Source organism: Narcine bancroftii, chromosome 13 (genome assembly GCF_036971445.1).
Source record: "Narcine bancroftii isolate sNarBan1 chromosome 13, sNarBan1.hap1, whole genome shotgun sequence".
Lineage (NCBI taxonomy): Eukaryota > Metazoa > Chordata > Chondrichthyes > Torpediniformes > Narcinidae > Narcine > Narcine bancroftii.
Genome location: NC_091481.1, coordinates 77,563,673 through 77,590,013, shown reverse-complemented (window position 1 = coordinate 77,590,013; position 26,341 = coordinate 77,563,673). Strand labels below are relative to the sequence as shown.

The 26,341-nt window shown below is 48.6% G+C and overlaps 1 protein-coding gene across 1 annotated transcript in view; it reads right to left on the bottom strand.

The window, feature by feature from the left end:
• Window positions 1-4,446: 4,446 nt before the first annotated feature.
• Window positions 4,447-26,341, bottom strand: part of map3k10 (mitogen-activated protein kinase kinase kinase 10) — a 70,224-nt gene continuing 48,329 nt past the window's right edge. The window contains exons 5-10 of the mRNA XM_069908187.1: window positions 23,291-23,531; window positions 19,228-19,350; window positions 15,474-15,612; window positions 12,506-12,618; window positions 9,952-10,686; window positions 4,447-5,146 (exon numbers count right to left, since the gene is read on the bottom strand). Coding sequence (XP_069764288.1) covers window positions 4,731-5,146; window positions 9,952-10,686; window positions 12,506-12,618; window positions 15,474-15,612; window positions 19,228-19,350; window positions 23,291-23,531 — 1,767 coding nt within the window. The 3' untranslated portion in view covers window positions 4,447-4,730. The remainder of the gene's footprint in view (window positions 5,147-9,951; window positions 10,687-12,505; window positions 12,619-15,473; window positions 15,613-19,227; window positions 19,351-23,290; window positions 23,532-26,341) is intronic.

Here is a 26,341-nt window from a genome sequence, read left to right as displayed (position 1 = left end):
TCAGTGTTTAACTTAAGGATAAATCAGCCAATAAAATCTGGCAACTTCTTGATATAATTTACAAGTATTTACACAAAGCTAAAAATTTAAACATCATCCTTGACAGTTTATATTACATCTGCTGTCGTATTTACTGCATTCACAATATGTCCTTACAGTGTGCACAGAATGGCGGCATATTATTACCTTCATTTACACCATTTACATATTTAATTAGTGTTTCCTGACTGAGATTGCACAGTACTGGTTTCCCCAGTTTTGAATGAAAAATCCTTAATATTCCCCCCTCTTTATTACAGTATGGAATGCTCTCTTTGAACAGGCCCAGTATAGCAAGGGACACAATATAAATCTAGTCTTCTACTCGCCATTTTTATATGTTTAATGCAATTTCTCCTTACTTCATGAAGAAATCCCACCAGCAGGCACATCTTGCCCTCTCCTCCCCCCTCCGCCTTCCGTAGGGACCGCTCCCTCTGTGACTCCCTCGCCCCCTCATCCCTCCCCTTGGCATCTTGGCTGAATGAAGTGCCCACGCCTCCTCCCTCTCCAAGCAGTCCTTCCATGTGAGGCAATACTTCTCTTCATCGACTGCATCCGGGGCTCCCTTCGTTGCCCTGTCCACATCGAAGAGTCTGGACGCAGACTGGGAGACGGCTTCGCTGAGCGCCTTTGCTCGGCCCGCATCAGCGACGGGGATCTCCCAGTGGCCGACTGCTTCAATTCTGCACCCCACTCACGCACTGACGCGCCTGCCCATGGCCTCGTGTACTGTCCCACCGGGGCCACCCGTAAATTGGAGGGGCAACACTTGATTTTCTGCCTGGGCTCTCTCCAACCGCGTGGCATCAACATAGACTTCTCCAGTTTCTGCTAGTCCACTCCCTGTTCTCCCTCTCCCTTCCCCATCCCTCAGTTTCCTTTCCTCCTTCCCTCTCCAATCACAAAGCCATCCCCCCTCCCCCTGTTTGCTGGTGTGCCCTCCCTCTTATCCACCTATGACCTCCTTCCAATGGGACTGTGGGCAGCCCTTCCCCACTCCCAACACCATTTTATTTGGGCGCCTGCCTACATTTTTATCAAATGTTGATGAAGTGCTCAAGCCGAAATGTTGGTCATTATAAAGTACACTGACCTGCTGAGTTTCCCAGCATTGTGTCTTTAAATAAGGAATACTTAGTTATGCGAGAAATTTGATAGCGGGAGATCCAGTACATCCTTAACTTTAGCAGGGAGTGCTGGCTGTTGGGTGACGAGAAATATCAGAAGCTAACCAATCTCCTCCCTAGAAGGGTACAGTAAAATCAAAAGCAAGCCATACTTGTGTTAACAAAGTGAAATATGCATGTTGAAACATACCATTAATTAATTAATACAATATGGAAAAGTTCACGTGAATTTTGACCCCCCCCCCCATCTTAAATAGCTAGTTTATTTAAAAGATTCCTTCCACTGACGTGATTAAATGGTACCAGATTTTATGGAACCCGTCGCCAGAAAGTCCAAATGTTCTCAACCATTCATTGTTGCAAATCAAACCTGTTTTAGATGGCAAATTAAATAAAGCCTTTCACTGAGGTCACATTTGTTAAATAAATATCGCTAATTGATTGCGAGCCGTGTTTATAATGCTGTGCATATGGTTTCCTCTCTAAAAGCAGCACCTTCAAAGATATGTGCAAATATTTTTCCCACTTCAGTACTCTGGACTCATTCAGACCCAGAAACCGCTCTGGCGAGGTAGTTAGCTGAACGTAATCTTGCAGCGGTTTATTTTGTAGGTTAATTAAACTGGTACACAAATACCTAACGCAGATCCTGGACCTCGCCTTTGCCATCTGTGGCAAAGGCATTTAGAATTCACTCCTCAATGCAAGTTCTGCAATGAGCTTGCTGTGCGGTCCCACGTTTTCTTTGAGATTTTTTTTTAAAAAGAGCCAACGCAGTGGAAATGGATTTAAAATGCACAGAAAAGCTGGGGGAATCCGGCTGGTCTCGATGGAATGGATGGCCCTTTCTGTGCCACCCGAGATCCAGTTCACTTCCACTGCCTCTTCGGGGAGCATGTTCCGACCACAGCACTGCGTAAACGTGCACCTCTACTGATTTCTCTTAGAGAATCCAAATTGTTACAATACAGGGGGCGCCCATTCAATGTCTGAACCGATCTTCATACATCTGTGACTGCAGCCACAAGAAACTTTCCCCTTTACTTCTCTGTCAACGCCAGGGATTCTGAATGGCTCTATTCAATCTCCCCTTAATCCTCCAAAGAGAACAAGCTCTCCCATCGAAATTTAAATTTAGACATACAGCGCGGTAACAGGCCCTTCCGGATCCTGTGCCCTACCAATTAACTTACAACCCCTGGTTTGTGCTTGAAGGGTGGGAGGAAACCGGAGCCCCCTGGAGGAAACTCCACACCAACATGGGGAGAACATACAAGCTCCTTACAGACAGCGCGGGATATGGACCCCAGTCCCGGTCGCTGCATTGCGCTAACCGTACCCCCGCCCCCACAATCTATTTTAATGAATCCCTGCAACCTTTAAAAGTTTATCATCATTTCCTTGAAATGTTTTCTCCTTCATTTATTTACTTCTGAATTAATTTTGTGATCCTTACCATTATATATATTAAAAAAAAGACATTATTACCCTAATTTAGAGCTGGGTGACCTCTTTCATTGGACCATCTAATTTATCATGCCCCTCGAAATGCGTCAAACTCACATCTTGGCATTACATTTCACCCGCCTATTCCATCACCCTGCTTACATCCTCCCGAATTCTGTTCTTCTCTCATTTATTTCATTTCTGAGTTAACCCCATACTTCAAAACTCAGCACTGCACGCCCAAGTCCCAGTTAGTTGAGATGAAGAAAAGGTTCTGGCCCTGATTTCCTTGCTACCCCTGGCCGAACAATCCGCAAACACATTTCCTCCATTTCCATTCTTGTTCAGCCAATGGTGTGTTCACATCATCCTCAATCTCATGGGCTTCAAGTTAATTGATAAGGTGGCATTTCTATTAAATAGATGTCAGGTCCATACCTACAAATTCCTCTGCACTAATGTCCATCCACTGAATGCTATTTTAAGGAGTCTGTCAAATGTAATCAGTAGTGTTTCTCCAAATGAAAATAAATACGATCTTTCATTATATCCTCTAGCAAATTCTCCACAGGTAATGTTTACAGTTGCTGGAATAAAATACCAAAGTCTGCAGACGCTGTGATTGTTTTAACTTTTTAAATTTAAATTTTCGGCCCCACGAGCCTGCACTGTCCAATTACACCCAATTAACTTACATCACCTGGTACAGTGGGAGGAAACTGGAGTCCTCCCCCCCACCCGGGGAAAACCCACGCAGACACGGGGAGATGGTACAAACTCCTTACAGCCAGCATGTGACTTGGACCCTGGTCCTGATCGCTAGTGCTGTAACGGCATTGCGCTAACTGCGGTGCCCGCAGTAAATGCTGGAGGAACTTGGCCAGTCTCGCTGTGTTTCATAGGAGGTAAAAGGTACATTTCGGGTCTGAGCCCTTCCTTGAAGTATAAAGAAGGCAGAAGTCTAAAGGGCATGGGGGAGAGGAGAGAGAGAGAAGAAGAGATAGAGAGACACCCCTTGCAGGCTTTTTGCTCACACTTTAAGGAAGGCCTCAGACCCGAAGGCAGGAATTCCAGAAGCTCAGGCCAGCTAGCACTCCTGCCTCAATGAAGGCCTCAGGCCCGAAACATTGGTTATGCATTTCTATCTTTCCTATATAAATTACACCTGCTGAGTTTCTCCAGCTTTGTATTTTTACTTCAATCACAGTGTCCGCAGGCTTTTGCGTTTTACTCTGCTGGAACTTCCCTCGCCGCCTCTTCTCCCCAAACTAAATTCTTTCCCCCTGTAGACACACTGTGCTACTAGAAATAGACTCAGCAGCCCAAACAATTTACCGCAAAAACGGCGCGGCTCCCCGATGTTTTTTTTAAACCCGAGGATTGGTATTCTGGCCCGCAATCCTACAATTACCCCCCCACCGCATGCTAGCACCCCATTGCTTCTTGAGAAGGCCAAGGGCAGCTGAGAAATGCCTGAGTGGGCCAAACTTTCTTGACCGTCTATGTCCTGGTGCACCCCACACTTCTGCGGTAGGCAGTAGTTCCTCCATCAAGTGCAGAGATTGGCACAAAGGGAATGGGAGGATAAACTGACAGGGTCCCCAGGATAATGAATCCGATGTCACCTTCTCCTGAGAAGATGAGGGTAAATCTGCCCACCTTTGAGTCCCTAGGAGGATCAGAGGTGTCCAAAGGAACCGTTTCCTTGACCTTTTATTTATTGATTACCTGAATGATGAAGGAAATCAACCATGAGGTGTTTTTCATTGACCCCCCCCACCCCACCCCAGGGTCAGGCAGAGGAGAGTTCACAACAAACAAATGTAACCTGTTTCGGGGAGGCTCTTGTATTGAAATACTCTCCCAGAGTGAGGGAAAGTTTGTTATTGCCAAATCCAACCCATTTCTGTCTTCTTGAGGACAAATGTTGGACCTTTGAGGAGCGACTACTCAGACCTCTATTATTGTTGATTCATTATCCAATTTGATAACTAGGATGTTCGATCTTGGGCGATTCGGAACTGAACTATCCAACAAGAATGCCAGGTCCCGCAACCGGGCCTAGGCCCTGTGTGTTGGATTGCTGGTTGCCACCGAGCCTTGGGCCTTGTGCTCTCAGCGCATGTGGTCTTCCTCGACGCTGTAAATGGATGCCTTGTGAGGCGCCAAGTCGGTCTGGCAGAGTGGCACCGTGCCGTCAGCTGTCTGGCCTTCGATGTCCACGTCCAGCAAGCTGCGGCCCGTGTCCGAGCCGGACAGGCAAGAGGCGGCGAGCCGCTCTTCGGAGTCGGTGTTGCTGGGGGTCTCGGTGCTGCTGGCGGGTGAGGAGCTGAGCGTCCGGGTGAAGGAGACGAAGCGCCACGGGTCGATGCGAGTGCGCCCGGCCGAAGGCCTGGGCCTGGGGGCGAATTCCAGTGTCTTGGGTCTCTCCAGCGCCGTGTCCTTCTCCGAGGACTTCCGCCGCAGGATCGGGGGCAGGAAGGAGGCAGGGTCCGGCAGCCGGGGGATCTCCGTACAATCCTTAGGAAGGCCTTGGGAGGGAAAGGAAAGGCAAACAGTGAGTGCACGAATAGGCAGGGTGGACGGCCAGTGCCTCTTCCCCAGGACGAGACTAACAAACACCAGAGAACATCTGTACAAAGTGAAGGGAGGAACGTTTAGGAGCGACATCAGGGGTAAGTTTTTTTTTTTATATACACAGCATTGTGGGTGCCTGGAATGCCTTGCCGGGGTGGTGGTGGAAGTTGGAAGAATAGGGACATTTAAGACTCTTACACAGGCACATGGATGAAAGAAAAATTACTGGACTACAATTTTTTTTCCAAAAGGTTTGCTTCCTGAAAAAAGAATTGGGGATTATGATGGACAACTTCAAGTTGAACACAAAGACAATTTCAGATTTGCTGTATCACATAGGAAGTTGGAGAAACATTAAATTGATTTTTATTGAATTTAACATTAAACGTGTACTCATCACGGCTGTTGCGACATTGACACGACATTTCTGTTGTATTGAATCTTCCTGAAGACAATAAATGCTATTGTTCAGTACACTCACTGTGCTATTGTCTGAAGAACAATGATCTCTAATCAGTGTAATGCACAGCATCGGTACATGTGAGCTGTTTTTATAGCCTGTCTGCATCTATCCTGACGAAGCATTCCCAGGCCTAAGACGACATTTGCATAGCATCTGCACTGAGTGCAGGCCCAGGAACGCTTGGACTGATCAAAACAGCTTGCTTCATGGGCAATACGCTAGCAGACTTAAAATATGTCAGGAAATCACAAAGTAGGTTATATCTATAATGTGAGAAGAAAACGTTAAGGTGATTTTCGTGATCAGCAGCCCAAAATCCATAAAACAGACCCAAAGGTTTCCAGGAAGCAAAATCTTTGTTGTCCAATGTAGAGGGAAGGAAGGGATAGGTTATTGATCAGGTTCATATAGGTCACAAGACCATAAGATGGATGAGCAGACATAGGCCATTTGGCCCGACGTGTCCGCTCCACCACTCCATCATGAGGTGATCCACTCTCCCACTCAGCCCTGCTCCTCTGCCTTCTCTCCATAACCTTTGATATCCTGACTATTCAGATACCCATTAATTTCTGCCTTCAATGCACCCAACGTCCTTACCTCCATGGCCACCCATGGCAGCACGTTCCGGAGGTTCACCACTCTCTGGATGAAGACATTCCTCTGCTTTAAATGGGCACCCATGAATCCTGAAGTTGTCCGAGACTCCCCTACCATGGAGTCATCTATATTGTAATCTATATATGTTATAAATTGGCAATTAGGTCAGTAACTGGATCACGTTAATGGAGAATGATCTAAATGGGAGCAGATCATTTCCAAACACTAGAACGGTGCTTAGCATTTGAAAATTCCCAGTCCTCTGGTATAGATTATCCAGCAATGCACAGCCTTCTGAGGGAAGAAATTTCTCATCTCTGCTCTAGCCCCAAGATGGACAAAGCATCTCCATGTCCAACTTGCCCCTCTCTCTCAGTACATTGCATTCTTTGAGCACAGAAAGAGGCCCCTTAGTTCTGTTAAAACGCAACGCTGGAGGAACTCAGCAGGTCAAACAGTATTTCACATAGCAAAGATAAAATATACATCAGCAACGTATCTGGCTTGAGCCCTTAATCAAAAAATGACAAAATGTATACAGGTGCCCACACATTGTTTGAGCGCCTGCCAATATTTTTCCATACCTTGATGAAGAGATCAAGTAAGAAATAGGTTATGTATCTTTATCTTTACTGTATAAAGGACACTGCTTAACCTGTTGAGTTTCTCCAGTGTTGTGTTTTTACTTCAACCACAGTGTCTACAGACTTCTGTGTTTTAACTTCCCTTGATTCTATTATTGCTTCGGCCAGCATCAGCTTCCTACACCCCTTCTCCATCTCCCTTTCCTTCCTTCCTTCTTCCCTTTTGAGTTCATCCAGGTTCCCTTAAAACCTCTCCTCGGTTTCTTGACGTGAGAATGCGTTCCATATTCTCCTTCTCTTGGGGGCTGGTGGGGGAGAAGTATACTAAATTTCTGTCCCAATACGTTGTTCTCTGAGGTGAAAAAGACTTCCCTTCGTACACACTCCTTTCCAAATGCATCAATGGATTCTTCAAAAGCCAGATGCACTTTTGTCCACCCACCAAGTCCTGGGCTCTGGAACCAGCCCATCCACACCAAAGGAAACACCCAGATATCAATGTTAATGGTTAATCTAGACTGGGCTACGATTTGGCCCATGATCAAACCAGGTGTGTGTGTGGTTGCCTAACACCTCCCAACTGGTCTTCACTGACCAACACCTCCCAACTGGTCTTCACTGACCAACACCTCCCAACTGGTCTTCACTGACCAACACCTCCCAACTGGTCTTCACTGACCAACACCTCCCAACTGGTCTTCACTGACCAACACCTCCCAACTGGTCTTCACTGACCAACACCTCCCAACTGGTCTTCACTGACCAACACCTCCCAACTGGTCTTCACTGACCAACACCTCCCAACTGGTCTTCACTGACCAACACCTCCCAACTGGTCTTCACTGACCAACACCTCCCAACTGGTCTTCACTGACCAACACCTCCCAACTGGTCTTCACTGACCAACACCTCCCAACTGGTCTTCACTGACCAACTCCTCCCAGGAGATCTTCACTGACCAACACCTCCCAACTGGTCTTCACTGACCAACACCTCCCAACTGGTCTTCACTGACCAACACCTCCCAACTGGTCTTCACTGACCAACACCTCCCAACTGGTCTTCACTGACCAACACCTCCCAACTGGTTTTCACTGACCAACTCCTCCCAGGAGATCTTCACTGACCAACACCTCCCAAATGGTCTTCACTGACCAACACCTCCCAACTGGTTTTCACTGACCAACTCCTCCCAGGAGATCTTCACTGACCAACACCTCCCAGGAGGTCTTCACTGACCAACACCTCCCAACTGGTCTTCACTGACCAACACCTCCCAACTGGTTTTCACTGACCAACTCCTCCCAGGAGATCTTCACTGACCAACACCTCCCAGGAGGTCTTCACTGACCAACACCTCCCAACTGGTCTTCACTGACCAACACCTCCCAACTGGTCTTCACTGACCAACTCCTCCCAGGAGATCTTCACTGACCAACACCTCCCAACTGGTCTTCACTGACCAACACCTCCCAACTGGTCTTCACTGACCAACACCTCCCAACTGGTTTTCACTGACCAACTCCTCCCAGTAGATCTTCACTGACCAACACCTCCCAAATGGTCTTCACTGACCAACATTTCCCAGCTGGTCTTGCAATCCTCATTCAGGATACCCTAAAAGTTAGCCTTTAGGTTGAGTTGATGGTGAAGGAGGTGAATGCAATGTTGGAATTCATATTTAGAGGAATAGGATACAAGACCAGGGATGTGAAGTCAAGGCACTGGTGAGGCCTCAGTGGGAGTATGGGGTACTGTTTTGGAGGATGTGCTGGCATTGGAGAGGGTTCAGAGAAGATTTAAAAGAATAATTCCTGGAATGAAGGGATTAGCATATAAGGAATGTCTCTCGGCTCTTGGACTGCATTCCTTGGAGCTCAGAAGGATGAGGGGACGAAAGGGCACAGCTTGAGGATTGAAGGGTGCCCATTTAAAATAGATGTGGAGGAGTTTCTTCAGGCAGAGTGGTGAACTTCTGGAATTTGCTGCCATGGATGGCAGTGGAGGCCAGGCCGTTGGGTGTGTTAAAGGCAGAGACTGATAGGCCGGGTATCAAAGGTAACAGAGAAAAGGCCAGGAGTGGGGCTCGGTGGGGAAATGGATCAGTTTGTGATGGAATGGTGGACCAGACTCGACGGGCCAATTTGCCTATTCTGCTCCTATATCGTATGGTCTTTACTGACTAATCCAGAGTGCAGTAAGTTATGTTAATCCTTCTGTGTCTGCCACACAGAAAGAGGCAGTGCAACGGGAAATATTGGCATAGCAGGCACGGGCTCTTCCACATGTCAAAACAGTTAATGCTGGAGGAACTCAGCCGGTCACCTTGAAGGAGGGCTCAGGCCCGAAATTTGGTAATTATATCTTTACCTCCCGTGGACCCTGCGAGGCCTGCTGAGTCCGACTTCCATCAGCTCCCTAAATGGCCGGTTAAATGAGGCATTGGTGGTTTTATTTAAAAATTCTGTAACTGTGGGGTCGGCGCCTATGATCAACAGGGGTTGCGGACCCCGAGGAAGCAGAGAGCGGGGAGAAAACCTCCCACTCGAGAAGGAGAGGCAAAGGGACGGTGACCACGGCGGCTGGTCAACGAGGAGCTCTGTGGCCGAAGAACACACACGCGGTGGGTCGTTAGTGACTCGAAGCGCCCACGCAGTCTGCGGGGCTGCTGGTGACAGCAAAATACTCACACCAGGCTGCGGATTGCTGGAGACCGGCTGAAGGGGAACCGGGTGTCAGAACCGTATTGCACAAGGGGGCGCCGATCGTGTTGGGAGCTCGGGCAGCCGATGGTTTGGACTGGACGGGGTGTGACTGCGGGTGCCCTGGAGATGAATTTATGGACACTTGATGACTCTGGGGGGGGGGGGGGGGAGGTGGGGGTGGGGGAGAAACGACACACACACTCTCTTTTGCTTCTCTTTTTCTCTAACCACAAGAGGAGCTTCAGACAATTTCTGCTGATGGTGACAGATGATGCAAACTCCATGTAATATTGCATTGTTTTAATGATGAGACAATAAAGAAATCTTAAATCTTGAGATCCTCCAGCATTTCTGTTTTTACTACAACCTCAGCATCTGCAGGCTTTCATGTTTCACTCCTCCCTTACCTGTGGCCGTCAGGTTCTGCGTGCTGCCATCTGATGGAGTCCTCCTGTGCGCCTGGCCTTGAGGCTGCTGTCGGATGGCGCTGTCTGATGGGATCCTCCTGTGCCCTCTCTTGATGGCAGATGCTGCACTGACATGCGTGGGTGTGAGCGACTGCTTCGGGTCCTTCTTGAAGCTCTCCACCGCCAGGTCCACCAGCGGGTTCCCACGGGAAGCCAAGGGGGTCTCGGCCGGTGCTTCAGAGCCACTGGCTGCCTCATGGGAGCTGCCCTCGCTGTCAGACCGCAAGAGTGAACGGGTGGAGTTGCAGTCGGAGAAGGACGAGAGGGAGAGGAGAGTGACGGAGGAAGAGGCCTCCAGGGTGGGGAGGACCGACGACTCCTTCCTGGTCGCCAAGCGGCCGGTTGGGCTGCTGGAGCAGCGGGCCCGTCCCCCCCACTGGAAAATACCCTCGTACCTCCTCCTCTCCTCCCTGGAGTCTTGATCATCCTGGAGAACCTGCTGCTTCCCCAGCTCCAGCAGATCCCATCCCAGTGCCACTGAGCTCAGGATGTTGGCGCAACCCAGCAGCACCAGGTCCCTCCTCCGCCGCTGGGCACTGCGTCTCAGGGTCTCACTCAGACCCACATGTACCGCTGGGCTGTCGTCCACACCACTGCCCTCGCTGTCCTGGGGGCCTGGGGGCAGGGGAGACTGGAGCAGATGGTGGAATCCTCCTGCACTGGGTGTCTGGCCCTCTGGGGAGAGACGGAATGAGTGAGATCAGCCCTGCTTGCAAACCCATTTCCCCAGCACTAAGAAACAGGTAGGAGTAATTTAAATATATAAATTTAAAATTTTGACGGTAACGGGGCCTTTTGGTCCATGTGTCCCTGCTGCCCATTTACAGGTAACCCTCACTTTTTGAACGTTATTTCGCTTTTACCCGTCTTCATTAATCTGAAGAGGATTTTCGCTTTTGTGAAAAAGGGCAAGCGAAATGTCGCAGTCTCTGGAAGGGCTTTTGGTGGCTCCAGCCGGACTCGGGTTGAAAGTAGCAAGGGGGTCTCACGAGAGCTGGCCCCATGCTGCGCTTGGCTTCGGCCTTTTAATAGGAGGAAGAGGAGGAGGGGTGGATGGAGTGAGGGGTGGATGGAGTGAGGGAGGGTCCGAGCGCAGTGAGGGGTGGGGGGTGGGGGGGGAGAGTGAAAGTCCTGGGGTGAAAGGTGTCGGCCCTGGGAGAGAGGCCCGCAGGCAGAACCAGCTGGGGAGTGATTCGGATAGCAGGGGAATGGATACCTGTACACCTAATTAATCTACATCCTCGGTATGTTTTACAAGGTGGAAGGAAACCAGAGCACCAGGAGGAAACCTGCACAGACACGGGGAGAACTCCCTATGGACAGTGCCTGATTCGAATCCAGGTCGCTGACGCTGTAAGAGCGTTGCGCTAACCATGATGCCCTGAAGTAGGGAGCGTGATTGCAGTCCCCCACAAATTTTGCAGCCGAGTTTCCCACATTTGGGGACATCGCAGACCTGAAGTGCAACGGGATAGCCCCATCCTGGGAGGACCACCTCTTTGATCGCGGTCTCTCCCCGCCAGGTAAGCACACTGGGCTCCCATTCTTTCCTCCACAACCTCAAGACCTTCCCGAGAACTCACAGACAGTGAACAATCGGCCGCTCCCTTCGTGTGAGAAGGGCCTGGAATTGTGGTACCCCGGAGGTCTCAACGCTGGAGAAACTCAGCAGGTCAAACAGTGTCCTTTATATAGTACAGACAAACAGGCGTACCCATTGTTTTAGGTTTGAGCCCTTCATCAAGGAATGAAAATCTTACCTTGATGAAAGGCTTGAGCCCAAAACGTTGGTTATCTTTATCTATAATATACACTGACCAGCTGAGTTTCTCCAGCATTCTGTTTTTACATCAACATAAGGCTTAGCCAGACACTGAGGAGGAGCCCCACTGAAGGAGAGGATGTTTCCCCAATCAAGGCCCTTCTTGGTTGCCCGGTGGATGTGGGGTGAGGTGGAGAGGAGTTCACCCTTCAATCGGTGTCACCAGGACTAGTAATGTGACCTGCTGCTTATGCCTTGCTCCCTACCTTAACAACAGAAGATTTCAACGACAAGAAAGGACCTTGGGAATCCCATAGAACCATAAAGACCTTTGTCCCTTCTAGTCTGTGCTGAATTATTATTTCACCTAATCCCACTGACCCGCACCAGATCCATAGTCCTCCGTACCCCTCCCATTGATGTACCTGTCCAAAATTTTCTTACATGTTAAAATTGAGCCCGCATTCATCACCTCAGCTGGCAGCTCGTTCCACACCCCCACTCCCTGAGATTGCGAATCCTGCTGTGGAAATGCAAGGTCTTAAAGCGGGTCTTTGTCGGTCTTATTCCCACCGCTATCTCAAGCCTCTCCCTCCCACACCACACACGCTGCCAGCGGGAATTCTGGTAAATTCTCTTGGGTCCCGATACAGTTCCGATCGTCTCTCAGGGGCCAGCATAGGGCAAAGTTGAGGTTTCCAGTTTAAATACGCAAACGAGTTGACCACCTACCCATCTCGGTGAGACTTGCAAATCCCATAGTGACGGGAAGGTGCCGAGGGCTTTTCCCCAAGCTCGGAGCGCTGGATGACCAGAACCTGCTGCCATCCCCCAGGGACTTCAACCTGCGGACATCAAAAATCAAACATACGTTGGGGTAGCTCAGGAGGCTCAGATTTACACTGCTGCTCAATCTTAACCACCCTCAAGTCCCAGGCAGGATAATGTAGAAGGGCCTGGGAATGATTGACTCGATCCTTCACTCTCTCTAACCCCCTTTTTACCTCCCTCCCCTCAGAGAAAGTATTACTGTGAATCTCACCCATTCTATCCATGACTGGGAATAGTTGATGAAATAGAGGAAGCTTTATTGAGTCTACCCTAGTATAAACTCGTACCAAAGTCAATTTTTTTTTTAATTTAAAAAAAATGTAAATTTAAACATTCGGCTCAAGAGCCCATGCCGCCCAATTGACCTACAATCCCAGTACGGTGGGAGGAAACTGGAGCCCCCGGAGGAAACCCAGGCAGACATGGGGTGGATGTGCAAACTCCTTACAGACAGCATGGGATTCGAACCCTGGACCAGTCCCAATCACTGGCGCTGTAAAGGTGTTGCACTGACCACTACCCCAACCGTGCCATCCCATGTTTTAATTTATGGGGTTGGCTGTTACATGGGTACTACTGAAACTCACACTCGAATCCAAAACACCGTACCAGTAGCAGAAGCCCAAATGATCTCCGAACAAATAAAGAACAAGGACACAATGAATTAAATAACACCGAGTCTGCACATCAAAGCACACGTCCTACCGTGGGATGTTGGGATTGCAGTAAGTATCTGTGTCAGTGGAGAGGTCGGGAGTTCTGGTCCGTGGGTGGCCAGGGCTGAGGTGAGAGCCCGCTTTCGAGGCATGAAGACCTCCACTGGGCGGGCGGCAGAGACTAGGGTCGCCATTTACCCGAGCTATATGGGAAATTCCAGATTTTTTGGCCAAAACTAGAGGGTCGACTTTTATGTGAGATTGACGTTTACATGATTTGCTTGAAAACTATGGATTTATTTCAGAGTCTGACCAAGCTGGCATTCTGGGCCAATCCCATGTGCCTGGATTTGGCTCATCAAAGCCCTTTCATCCACATCTGCCCAAAGCCCTTTTGATGGTCACTTCCATGGTTTCACCTGACAGATACAGACTATCCTCTGTGTGAAAAGGTTGCACCTCCGGTGAAGAAACCACGTCAACGCCTCCACTTCCTCAGGAGTTTGCGGAGGTTTGGTCTGTCACTGGAAACTTGTACAGAGGTGTGGTGGAAAGTGGTGCTGACCAGCTGCTTCATGGTCCGGTACGGGGACACTATTACCCCTGAGCATAAAGCCCTGCAAAAGGTAGTGAGCCAGGACCTCACAGGAAAAACCCTCCCCAGCATCCAGAACATCTACAGGAAATGCTGCCTTCGGAGAGCAGCAACAGTCATCAAGGATCCACACCCCCCCAGGATGTGCTCTGTTCTCGCTGCTGCCATGAGGAAAGAGGTCTCGGTGCCACAAAACTCGCACCACAGGTTCAGGAACAGCCGCTCCCCCTTCACCATCAGACTCTTCAATGACAAACTCAATCAGGGGATCATTTAAGGACTCTTGAGCATTTTACTGATTTTTTTCTACCTGCATTGCGCAGTCGGTTTGTTTACATTTCTTCATTTCTTTACGTGCGTGTGTTGAGTACAGATTTTTTGCACTTCCAATAAGTGGTAATTCTGCCTGGCCCGCAGGAAAAAGAATCTCAGGGTTGTAGTGACAATAAATCGGAACTTTGAATGGATTGGGGTACCATTGACAGCATCAGAACATATGGGTTGGATTGGGGTTTAATACTCTGACCACACACTTGGGCTGTCCCATATCCATTGGTGTCACTGGGGGTGGGGGGGGGGGTGCGGACCGAAGTGGGCGATGCCATCAGAGGGGGTGACTCCAAAATGACTGTCTATAATATTTTTGTGCAGTGTTTCAGCAGAAATTTATCACTTTTTAGTTATAGCTACAAAAACATTTTCCGTAAGCCCAGCTGACATGTATCAATATACCTAAAAGGCTAAAACTTGATGCTCAATTACGTTTTGAGCCTTCTACTGTGCTCCGGTCAGAGCCGTTGTTATTACCCAATGACAACGACGCTTCGAATCACGAGGGTTCCGTCCCCACGTGCCGTCAGCAAGCGCCGTTGTTTTTGTTGCTGCTGGTGTTTATATAGTCGCTGCTTTTGTCAAATATTAGCTACAATATTGTGGCCATTAGTGTTTGTGAACCGAGGAAAATATCATTTTTGAGAATGAAGCAGAAATTAAAGGGAAAGAAGGAGAAAAATCAAAAAAAGATTCCGCTCAGTTACTAATAAAAGGTTGGAATTAATGTATCTTGTGTAATAATAAAGTTTAATGTTAAAATCCAACATAATTTTGATGTAGTTCTTAAACATTTTCATTTCAAATTCTATTGTTTTCTTACTGAATTTTCACTTTCACCACATGGAATGATGTTGATATATTTAGGCTGTGCGTATGATATTGTAATTTAAAGGTGTAATTTTAATTTTGCTAGTTGTTTATCTCACTACTATTGCCATTACATTCAGAGATAGATGGGAATTACAAGTAACACTAGTACAAAATAAATTACTAAGGATTCTATATGGTCTTGTATAAGAGGAGGTCCATGGGCGGGGAGGGGTGAGTCTGACACTGAGTTACCGCACTGGGTGACGCCACTGCCCATATCAGACCACTGCTTTATCCAGACAAGGATAACTTGCTATGTTTCTGCATATGCCGCTGGGTTGCGTTGAGTTTGCAAGATGTTTTCAACTCTTTGCCAAGGATGGGGTTTTAACTTTATACTCACAGACTCCTGCTGTCCCTCCCCTCCAGACAGCACCCCCCCCCCCACCACTCCGGTCGCCAAGGAGGCTCTCACCTGTCCTCTCCGCCCAGCCGCTCCTTCGGCTGTGTCGAGCTAGGTCCCCAGGTCCGGCCCTTCTTCTTGTGACCTTCGAACTCCTCGCGTTTGTACACAGCGGTCCGGCCCCAGGTCTGACTGCCTTCACCAGGGGTCACTGCAAAGGGGAAAAGACCCACTCATCTACCGGCCTGCTTCCTCTTGGACGTGAGTCGTGGCCCAGTGGGGCATAGTCAGAAAGTTGTAAGTTCAAGTATTTTCCCAGACCCTTGAGTGAAAAATCCGGGGCCCAGTATTCAGGGAGTGCTATAGTGTTTGCAACTTCTATCCTCAAGGACCCCCACCACCCCAGGCCAGGCCCTCTTCTCACAGCTACCATCAGGAAAGAGGTCCAGGAGCCTGAAGACGAACACCCAATAGTACAAGGACAGCTTCTCCCCCTCCGCTATCAGATTCCCGAATGGACAATGAACCACAGACACGGCCTCTTTTTTCTTGGCTTCTTTTGCACTAATATTATTTATTTTCTTAAATAGTTTATTTACAGAAATGTAATTCACATCAATTTTGAACCCATAATATGATGCTCCAAAATAAACAATTTCATGCGACATGTTCATGATAATAAATTCTGATTTAAATGCAGTCTCTTAGGTTAGATGTTAAACCCAGGTGAACAGAGAAGAATATGGGGCCGCTTCACTGAAGAATACAGGCCCACCATTTCACAAGTTCGCCAGGCATTTCACCTTCAACTAGAACAGATGATCTGGTCATTTGCCCGGTGTGAGAATGGTAAGTGGCTGACGGTAGGAGCCGTTTCTGGCCCCACGAGCCCGTGCCGCCCAATTACACAGCTTTGACTGTGTCATAAATTTAAACCCCCGATGGCGCACAAATTAACCCACAACCCTGTACGTCTGGAAGGGTTGGAGGAAACCGAAGCACCCAGAGGAAACCCACGCAGACACGGGGTGAATGTACAAGCACCAGATTTGAACCCGGATCACCGGCACCGCCACAGTGTGGTGCTGATCTTCACGTTAACCGCATCACACTTGCGCGCAGATTGGCCGCAGCATTCTCAAACTGCAACGGCACCGACAATTCAGTGTGTTTGATTAGCTATGAAGCTAGTTGGGGGGGATTTTTAGAGTGCAGGTGGAGATTCCAACAGTTTGGAATCCAGGTTGAGGTGGGCAGATGCCAGAAGAGGGCAGTGTTGCTGCGCTACAGATGATTCTACTCACAGCACAGTAAATGTTGGGAGAACTCAACTGGTCTTGTAGGAGGTAAAGATGTATTACCGACATTTCGGGTCTGAGCCCGACTTCAAGGAGAGAGCAAAAAAGCAGACAGGCGTCGATATTAAATTCCTGGTGGAAAGGGAAGAACAAGAGGGGGAGACCAACAGACAAAAGGTGCGTACGCTGCAACACACAGAAATTCTGGAGGAACTCGGCTGCGTTCAGAGGTAAAAATACATTACTGACGGTTCAGGGCTGAGCCGTTCTTCAAGATGTTAACAAAAAAAACCAGGAAGGTGTCTCAATACCGTGCAGTCCGAGAGAGAAAGGGGGAAGAATGGGAGGGAGGAGACCAGACCAACAGACAAATTGATAAGAGGAGAGGCGAGAATTGATTTTGGCTCTGTGAAAAGGGGGCAGAGAGGAAAGAGAGAGAACTAGAGGAAAGTAGATGGGGCAAAGTTTAACAGAGACGTCAATGTTAATGCCATCCGGTTGGAAGGTGCCCAGATGGAAGATGAGGTGTCGTTCCTCCAATTTGCGGGTGGTCTCAGTCTGGCCGCGCACGAGACCATGTCAGCAAGGAAATGGGACGGGGAATTGAAGTGGGAGGAAAAAGATGTCATTTGGATACGGTAAGAGGGCAGGAGAGCATCAGATGGCAGCAGTGACAAGTGGCTGGGAAGAACGAGTAGCCAGGTGGCTGTGGAATCGAAGACCGGTTGAGCACACGATCGTCGAGCTTGAGAGCGGCCAGTTCCCCCCAACTGCTCCTCGCTCTATCCACCATCGGGGAGTTCACTGAAGACAGTAGCAGCATTTCCAGGGACAACCCTTTCCTAAACCTTGTATCGTGCACAGAAGAACAAACAGCGAGGTAGAGCTGGTGACAGAGATGATCAGGATTCCTACGGCTTCGGGGCAGAACTACGGTTCGTGGGGCCAGGGCGTAGCAGTTAGGGCCATACCTTTACGGTGCCAGAGTTCGAATCCCGCATTGACTGTAAGGAGTTTATATGCTCTCCCTGTGTCTGTGTGGGTTTTCCCCAGAGTCTCCGGTTCTCTCTCACCATTTGAAATATACTGGAGGTGTCAGTTACCATAATAGGGTGTAAATTTGGCAGCACGGACTCGTGGGCTGAAATGGCCCGTTACCGTGCTGTGGGTCTAAATTTAAATTTAAAAAAATGATGTCCCACTCTCCACCCCCAACCCCAAAACACCTCCCCTGCACACACAGGGAGGTGAGTGCCCCTTATCAGAGAGCTTCCTGCAATAACGCTGCAAAGGTTACTCTGAAGCGCAGCCTGCCCTCTGACCTCTCCTGTGGAGAAGGACGTCTGGGGAACATGGGGAACAGCAACTGGGGTCAGTGCTTGCATGGAGGGCCTGGTGATTTAACTGCCACAGTGAATCATTTAAAAAAATTAAATTTAGACATACAGCATGGTAACAGGCCCTTTTGGCCCACGAGTCTGTGCCGCCCAATTTACACCCAATTAACCTACACCTTTGGTACGTTTTGAAGGGTGGGAGGAAACCAGAGCCCCCAGAGGAAACCCATGCAGACATGGGGGGAAAAAACAAACATCTTACAGGCAACGCCGGATTCGAACCCAGGTCACTGGCGCTGTAACAGCGTTGTGCCAACCGCTACGAGAACCTTGCTGTCCCTTTGGAGGCAACTTGCTGGGTTTGGGGTGGGGGGGGGGTGTCAGTTAGCTATTCCTGAGCTGGGAAACTTCCTAACTCTAACAAGGATTCCTGCTTAATGTAAATCACTAACCAATGAGAACACCTGTGATGTGGAGAACGGCGTGTGTGTGGTCAACTGGAGCAAAAACTGGTACCAGTGGAGTGATCATTTTCCAGACCACTGGGAACGGGGATGAGGATTATAGCCTTAAACCCTGGAGTTGTGTATGGATGCAGGCACGTTAATCCGGTGCACCCATTTTGGTCTCCTCTACATCGGAGAGACTGGACGCCGACTGGGAGATCACTTTGTTGAGCCCCTCCACTCTCAATAGTGGGGATCTCCCAGTGGCCACTCATTTCAATTCCCCATCCCATTCCCCTTGCTGACATGTCTGTCCATGGTTTCATGCTCTGCCTGACTGAGACCACTGGCAAATTGGAGGAACAACACCTCATCTTCCCTCTGGGCACCCTCCAACCATTGGCATTAACATCAACTTCTCCGATTTCCGTTACCCTCATCTTCCCTGTTGCCTTTCCCCCAGCTCTCTCTCTCTCTCTCTCTCACTTCCTTTTTCCCTCTGTTTCCTTCCACTGAGCCCAAATCAATTCTCACCATATCATATCCAATTGACCCCTTTTGTTGGTCTGAACTCCTCCCCCTGTCAGACTTCTTCTGAAGCCTTCTTGTTGCTTTCTTATACTTCCTATGGTCACTGCAAGATCGGCTGAGTTCCTTCAGCATTTCTGGGTGTTCTTACCACAATCTGGAGACTTCATCGCGCTAACTGAAACAAGGAAGGCTGTCAAGTAGCGGAGGAACTTACAGCGAATTGCCCGGAGTCTGGGGATGACGAGAGGGCTACCGGGTGGACTCAGACCGTCAGCCCCCTGACCCTTCCTCTTGTCCACAGTGGGAGAGGCTTGAACCGTAATCTTGTGTTCAAACCCTGTGGAACAAACAGAAGCCTCATTATTAGTACCCATCACAAAGTTGTTGTCCTCCTTCACCGAGTGAACATCGTCCCCCAACTCTAACCCGAACCCAACACCTCTACCCAAGGCTCAGATAGCTGCCTGGAATCGGCTGCAGCTCACTGGGTTGCCCTCCTGCCTTGGGGTCAGACGGTAGTACATTCACTCCCACTCTTAAGGCTTGTATAGAGCCAGGTGCAATCCCAATGCCATCTACAAGTTTGTCGATGACACCACAGTTGTCGGCAGAATCATAAACGGCAATGGGAAGTGACAGGAGGGAGATCGATCAGCTTGTTGAATGGTGTAACGTCAACAACCTTGCGCTCAACATCAGCAAAGTGGAGAGGGTCAAGTATTTCAAAGTCCTGGGTGTCAAGGCTCGCCAGAGGCTGTATTTTGAGAGGTGATTAAGGAGATTTGGTTTGTCACCGAAGACTACCATAAACTTCTACAGGTGGACCATGGAGAGCATTCCAGCTGGTTGGATCACTGCCTGGTATGGAGGCGCCAACTCTCAGGACAAGAATCAATTCCAGAGGGTTGTTAACGGCCTGCGATATCACGGGCACCAGACTTCACTCCATCGAGGACGTCTACGAGAGGGGGTATCTTAAAAAAACCAGCCTCTACCCTCAACGATCTCCGCCACCCAGGCCGTGCCCTCTTCACTCTGCTACCACCATGAAAAGGTTACAGGAGCCTAAAGACGAGCACTCAGTGGCACAAGGACAGCTTCTTCCCCTCTGCCATCAGATTCCTGAATAATCACTGCCTCACTTTTTTGTACACTGTTATTTTAATTTTTTTATAGTAATGTTGTAAGATGGTTATAATATGAATGTTTAAGCTGTAACGCTGCAAAACACCGAGCTTCATGTCTTGTTCACGACAATAAATTGATTCTGATTGAGGGCCAAATGCCGGCCAGCCCCTGGTAGGGCAGGACTGAATGAGTGCTGCGCAGACAGATGGATGGTGCCAGGGACAGCTGCGCTGTCAGAGAGGCAGTACTCTGCCTGCAGAGATCCCAGGGGAACCATCTTAAGGAAGAACAAGGGAGTTCTCTCGCAGAGTCCTGGGGCCAATGTTTATCCATCAACATCGGCATTGCGTTGTTCATGTGTGGGATTTTACTGTGCACACATCCACTGCTGTACAGTCATGCACTTTGGATGAAAAATAATGAGCAGGCCTCTTTTTTTAAAAATGTGGAGAGAAATGAAAATATCCAGATGCAAATGGACCTGGGAGTCCTGGTGCAGGGCAGCCATAATGTAAACGTGCAGGTTGAGTTGGTGGTGAAGGCGGCAAATGCAATGCTGGCATTCAGTTCAAGGGGAATAGAATACAAGAGAAGGGATGTGATACTGAGGCTTTATAAGGAATTTGGAGGATTGTGCACAGTTTTGGGGTCCTCATTTACGAAAGGATGTGCTGACGTTAGAAAGGGTTCCGAGGAGGTTCACAAGGATGATTCCGGGATTGAAAGGGTCAATCATATGTGGAGCTCTTGGCCTGTGTTTGTTGGAATTCTCAGGAGAATGGGTGGGTGGGGGGGTCCCTCATTGAAATATTTTGAATGTTGAAATGCGTGGGCAGAGTAAATGTAGAAAGGTTGTTTTCCCACGGAGGGAGAATGTAGGACAAGAGGGCACCAGTTCAGGATCGAAAGGGTCCGCTCAGAACAGATGCGGAGGGATTTCTTCAGCCAGAGGGTGGCTGTGGAAGTTATTGCCACGGACGGTTGTGGAGGGCAGGTCAATGAGTGTATTTAAGGCAGAGATTGATAGGCTCTTGGTAGCCAGGGTATCAAAGGTGATGGGGAGAAGGCCGGGCAGTGGGAAAACGGATCAGCTCCCGATTAAATGGTGGGTCAGACTCGATGGGCTGAATGCCTATTTCTGCTTTGGTCTTATGAACTTTGAACCCTACGCAACAGCAGGGATGACACAGAGAAAACATTTCATTGGCCGAGAAGCGCTTTGAGGAAATCACTGAGAGGGTTGCAAAAGGTGTCCCAGAGAATGGATATATTCATGAATGCTTTCCCCAATTGCTCCCTTCAGCCAGTCAGCACTGCTCCCTTGAAGCGCTGCGCGCACACACGTTTTGCAACCAGCGCACAAAGGAAATTCATATGTGCACAAAAGGTTAGTGACCTAAAATAATTTGGCAATTACTAATTGTACTTATTGAAATTCTGTTAATTAGTTTTTCAAATACCAAAGTAGAATAAAATCTTAACTAAATCTGTAACTTCGTAGAATTCAATCATACTTATATTAAAATGTGTCAATACAGTTTGATTGGCCATGAGAAGGACACCCAGTGTCCCCTGGGAAATAAAGCACTTAGTTGTGAACTACATGGTTGAAACAAAATACCCCAAAAAACTTCATAAATATATATTTTCAAACACTTATATTCTTTGTAACAGAGATACGTGGTTCAAACAAAGTTGACTTCTGGCAAAACGTAGACAAACAATTCTCAGCTAGGGACTTCATAACAAACAGTGTTCTTAGTTTTTTTCCACCTGCAGCATTTACACAAAGACCGTTTGGGCTTCCAACATGTGAACATCCAACCCATGGGGAACGCAGGGCTCTTCCAACTGCAGTCCAGCTACCGTCAGCATCTGACCTTGGGATTTGGAGATGGACATGGCAAAGCTCAGGCGCATGGGAAAGTTTCTTGAACTCAGATCAGTGGGAATGATGGGAATTCTTGGATTGAATACATCCTCTCCCTTGCTAAATCCAGAAAGCATTGCCGCTTCAATACCATGGGGCGCGTTGCTGTTATGTTTCCCGCTGCTTGCTGCTTGTCTGTCTGGAAGCCCGAGCACTGAGGTGGGTGTATCGTCGCTGTTCTGTTTCTCGCTGCCTGCTCCCTGCCTGTCTGGAAGCCTGAGCAATGAGACGAGCGTATCGCCGCTGTTCTGTTTCCCACTGCCTGCTGCTTGCCTGTCTGGAAGCTTGAGCACTGAGATGGGCGTATCGCCGTTGTTCTGTTTCCCGCTGCCTGCTCCTTGTCTGTCTGGAAGCCCGAGCACTGAGATGGGCATATCACCACTGTTCTGTTTCCCGCTGCCTGCTTCTTGCCTGTCTGGAAGCCTGAGCATTGAGACAGGCGCATCGCTGCTGTTCTGTTTCCTGCTGCCTGCTGCTTGCATGTCTGGAAGCCCCAACAGTGAGGGGCGGGACTGATATTCTTCTGCTGTCTCACGCTTTCTCCTTTGTCTAACACTACGGGCCCATGAAGAGCTTCTGCCAATGTTGCTTCGCTTTTTTTGGGGGTCCATATTGAATTGGTTTTGGAATGTACATTGACCCACAGCCCTTGAACTAATTGAGGTGTCCCTGGTCCAAGTTCAAAATTTTTTTTTAAACTTCATTTGACCATAAAGGTTAAATTCAATGTGGTCATAACATTTAGCATCAAATGTTACCACAATTATAGTAAACTGTAACACAAGTCAGTGCTAGTAAATACTTATATAATAAACTAATGCAAATCAGTGCAAACTGGTCAAAAATCACTTTTCGACTTCATATGAGAGACTGACAGCACATCACAGATTCACCACAGTGACCTTAAAGGGTAAATTCAATGTGGTCATGATATTCAGCATCAAATGTTACCCCGACTGAACCTCCTTGGTCATTTCTAGAGGGCTCCATATTGATTTCTATGGAGAACAGACAAACAGACATGCACAAATATATATTAGATGAGATATTGCCTGGGCCAAAATTATCATGAAACAATTTCGAGTTTACGTTTGCACAAGCATTCAGTGCGCACAGACTTTTATCACAGGAAAATAATTTGCACAATATCAGATTTTTGCGCGCACTGACGACGAAAAATGGGAAAGTACATTGCCCAGCAGTAGGAGCAGGGACGTACCAGAGGGTAAACTGATCCGATTTCCATCCCGGAGTTTCAGCCGGCTTCTCTTGAAGTTGCCTTTCCGTTTCTTCACCCAGGGTTTCTCCTGGTACAGCTGCCGCATGATGATGTTGAGCTCCCGCTCCACGATGTCGATCTCCCGCTCGGCCAGCTCCTGCTCCCGCCGCCGCAGCACCTCCTCATGGTTCCGCTGCTGCACCGCAGCCCTGGTCAGCTCCTCCTCCCAACTCCGTAGCTCCTGCAGCATCCAGGGAAAGGGAGAGAGAGGGAGAGGCAGGGGCTGAGGGAGAGCTGCACTGTGGTGAGGGCGGGGCTGAGGGAGCTCTCCGTAGCAGCCTCGTCAACGCAGTCGACTGACGTTACCTTAAATTCCTTTGGGACTGGGTGTGGCTGGCATAGCCAGCATCTCCTGCTCTTTCCCCAATGCATCATTTACAAACCCACCAACTCCCACAGCTACCTCGACTGCACCCCCTGATCCCTGTAAGTATTCCATTCCATTCGTTCAATTTCTCTCTCTCCATTGTATCTCCACTAGGACGAGGACTTTCATGCATCAGATATGTTCTCCTTCAAACAATGTAGCTTTCCCTTGACCACCATCAACTCAGCCCTTGCCTGCATATCCTCCATTACCCGTACATCTGCCCTGGCCCCCTCCATTCCCACACCCAACAAGAACAAGGTTCCCCTTGTCCTCACCTACCACCCCATCAGCCTCCATGTCTAATGTATCATCCTCTGCCATTTCCACCCTCAGACACATATTCCCTTCTCTTCATTCCTCAGGGACTGCTCCCTCCGTGACTTCCTTGTTCACTCTTCCCTCCCCACCAATCGTCCCCTTGGCGCCTACCCCTGAAGCTCCACTTGCGCCCATGACTTCCTCGTCCCCACTTGCGTCCACACCTCCTCCCTCTCCACCATTCGGGGCCTCAATCAGCCCTTCCAAGTGAAGCCACATTTCACTCGTGAATCTGCAAGGGGTCGTCTACTGCATCTGCTGCTTCCGCTGTGGTCTCCTCTACACTGGACAGGCTGAACCCAGAATGGGAGATCGCTTTCTTGAGCACATTGTCTCTGTCTGCCCATTTCAACTCCCCGTTCCGTTCCCTTGCTGACATATTTGTCCCTGGTCTTATGCACTGTTAGACTGAGACCACCCCCAATTTGAGGATCAACACCTCATCTTTCATCCAGCAACCTCTAGCTGGGTGGCTTTAACATCGACTTCTCCCATTTTCGTTAACTTCTTCCCCCTGTCACCTTTCCCCCAGCTCTGCTCTCTCACTTTTTCTCTCTGTCTCCAAAATCAATTCTCACCCCTCCTCTTATCATATCCAATTAACAACTTTTGTTGGACTGGACTCCTCCCCCCGCCAGTCTTCAGTCTTTATTTTGATGCCTCCCTGTTCTTTGTTTATTCCTTGAAGAAGGGCTCAGGCCTGAAATATCGGTAATATATCTTATGGACGCTGCAAGACTGGCTGAGTTCCTCCAGCATTTAAATGAGTTTTGACAACAATCACAGACTTTTGAGTTTCACTCCTTCTTTTCTAACTGTTGCCTTCTTGAACTGCACCATCCTTCGAGTGAAAGTACTGCCGCAGTTTGGTTAGGGAGGGGCTGTGTGATGAAGAAGGATCAGTGGATCTTGATTCAACTTACCCCACTCCTTGTTCAATCACTTTATCCTTGGGTAAAAATTCTCAGGCTGTCCCTGCACAGTAAACACACACAATAAATGCTGGAGGAACTCAGCCGGTCTCGCAGCATCCATGGGAGGTAAAGATACATTACCGACGTTTCGGGCTTGAGCCCTTCTTCAAGGAATAAGCAAAGAACAGGCAGGTGTCTGAATTAAAGACTGGGGAGGGTGGGATGGGCAAGGGGAGGACTACAGATCAACAGAGAAAATTGGATATGGATGAGAGGAGAGGTGGGAATTGTCTCTCCTCCATCCCATCCATATCCAATGATCACTTTTTGTCTGTTGGTCTGTACTTGTCCCCCTGGCTTTTTTTCCTGTCAGCCCCAGCCTTTTAATTTAGGCACCTTCTTCATACCTTGAAGAAGGGCTCAGGCCCGAAACATCCATAATATTATCTTTACCTCCTATGGACGCTGTGAGACTGACTGAGTTCCTCCAGCATTTACTACAATCACGGAGTTTGCAGACTTCCGTGTTTCACTTCTTTCTGTCCCCGTACAATGTCCATGACACGTTGTAATCTCTGAGGTCCAAATGTTTTCGGCTGAAGTGAGTGACCTGCTCAGCTGTCCCCTGGTTTTTCATGTGATCCCATTGTTCAGGAAGGACCCCCCCCCCCCCCCCACCCCCCCACCAACCAGGATCACTCACTATTATAGAAAATTACCGTAGCTAGATCAGGGGGTGACCAAACTATGGTTCCCAGGCCAACTATGTGGCCTGTTGCCCATTTTTAAGTGGCTCAGGGTGAATTTAAAAAATAAAACGGAATATGTCCCATTAGAACATAGTCTCTAACAATAAATTGCACCACATGCACATTGCATTTCCTAGTTTCAACACTAGATGTCGCTGCCATTTTGAACAACTACTAGACCAACTGGTGCAATGTTACTCATACATGAAAATGTTTAGCTCGGTTCAAATAAAACATTTACCACAGTTGATTAAATGTGGCAGAACTGAAAAGCTTAAACACAGCAGGGGAGTGCCTGTGGTGGTCCACCACTGGCCTTCTGCAGGGGGCAACCTGTGTACCTGCAGAAGAGCAGGAGGACAAGACAACACCTGGCCGGCTGTCAATCAGCTGACCTGAATGGACCCAGCCCCTCCTGGTCGGGTGTCAATCACCCTCCGGGATATAAGCTAGAGCCGGCCCTTTGAAGAGACTCTCAGAGCTTGCAGCAGGTCTCCTCACAGCCAGCTCTGTGGAAGTTTATGTCAAATAAAGCCTGTTGTAGACTATGTTTTGTGTGTTTGCTTCTGTCCGATAGCGTACCACAGTCCCGAAACTTTCAAACTGTGGGAAAATGAATGCAGTTTCAGAGAAGTCAAGG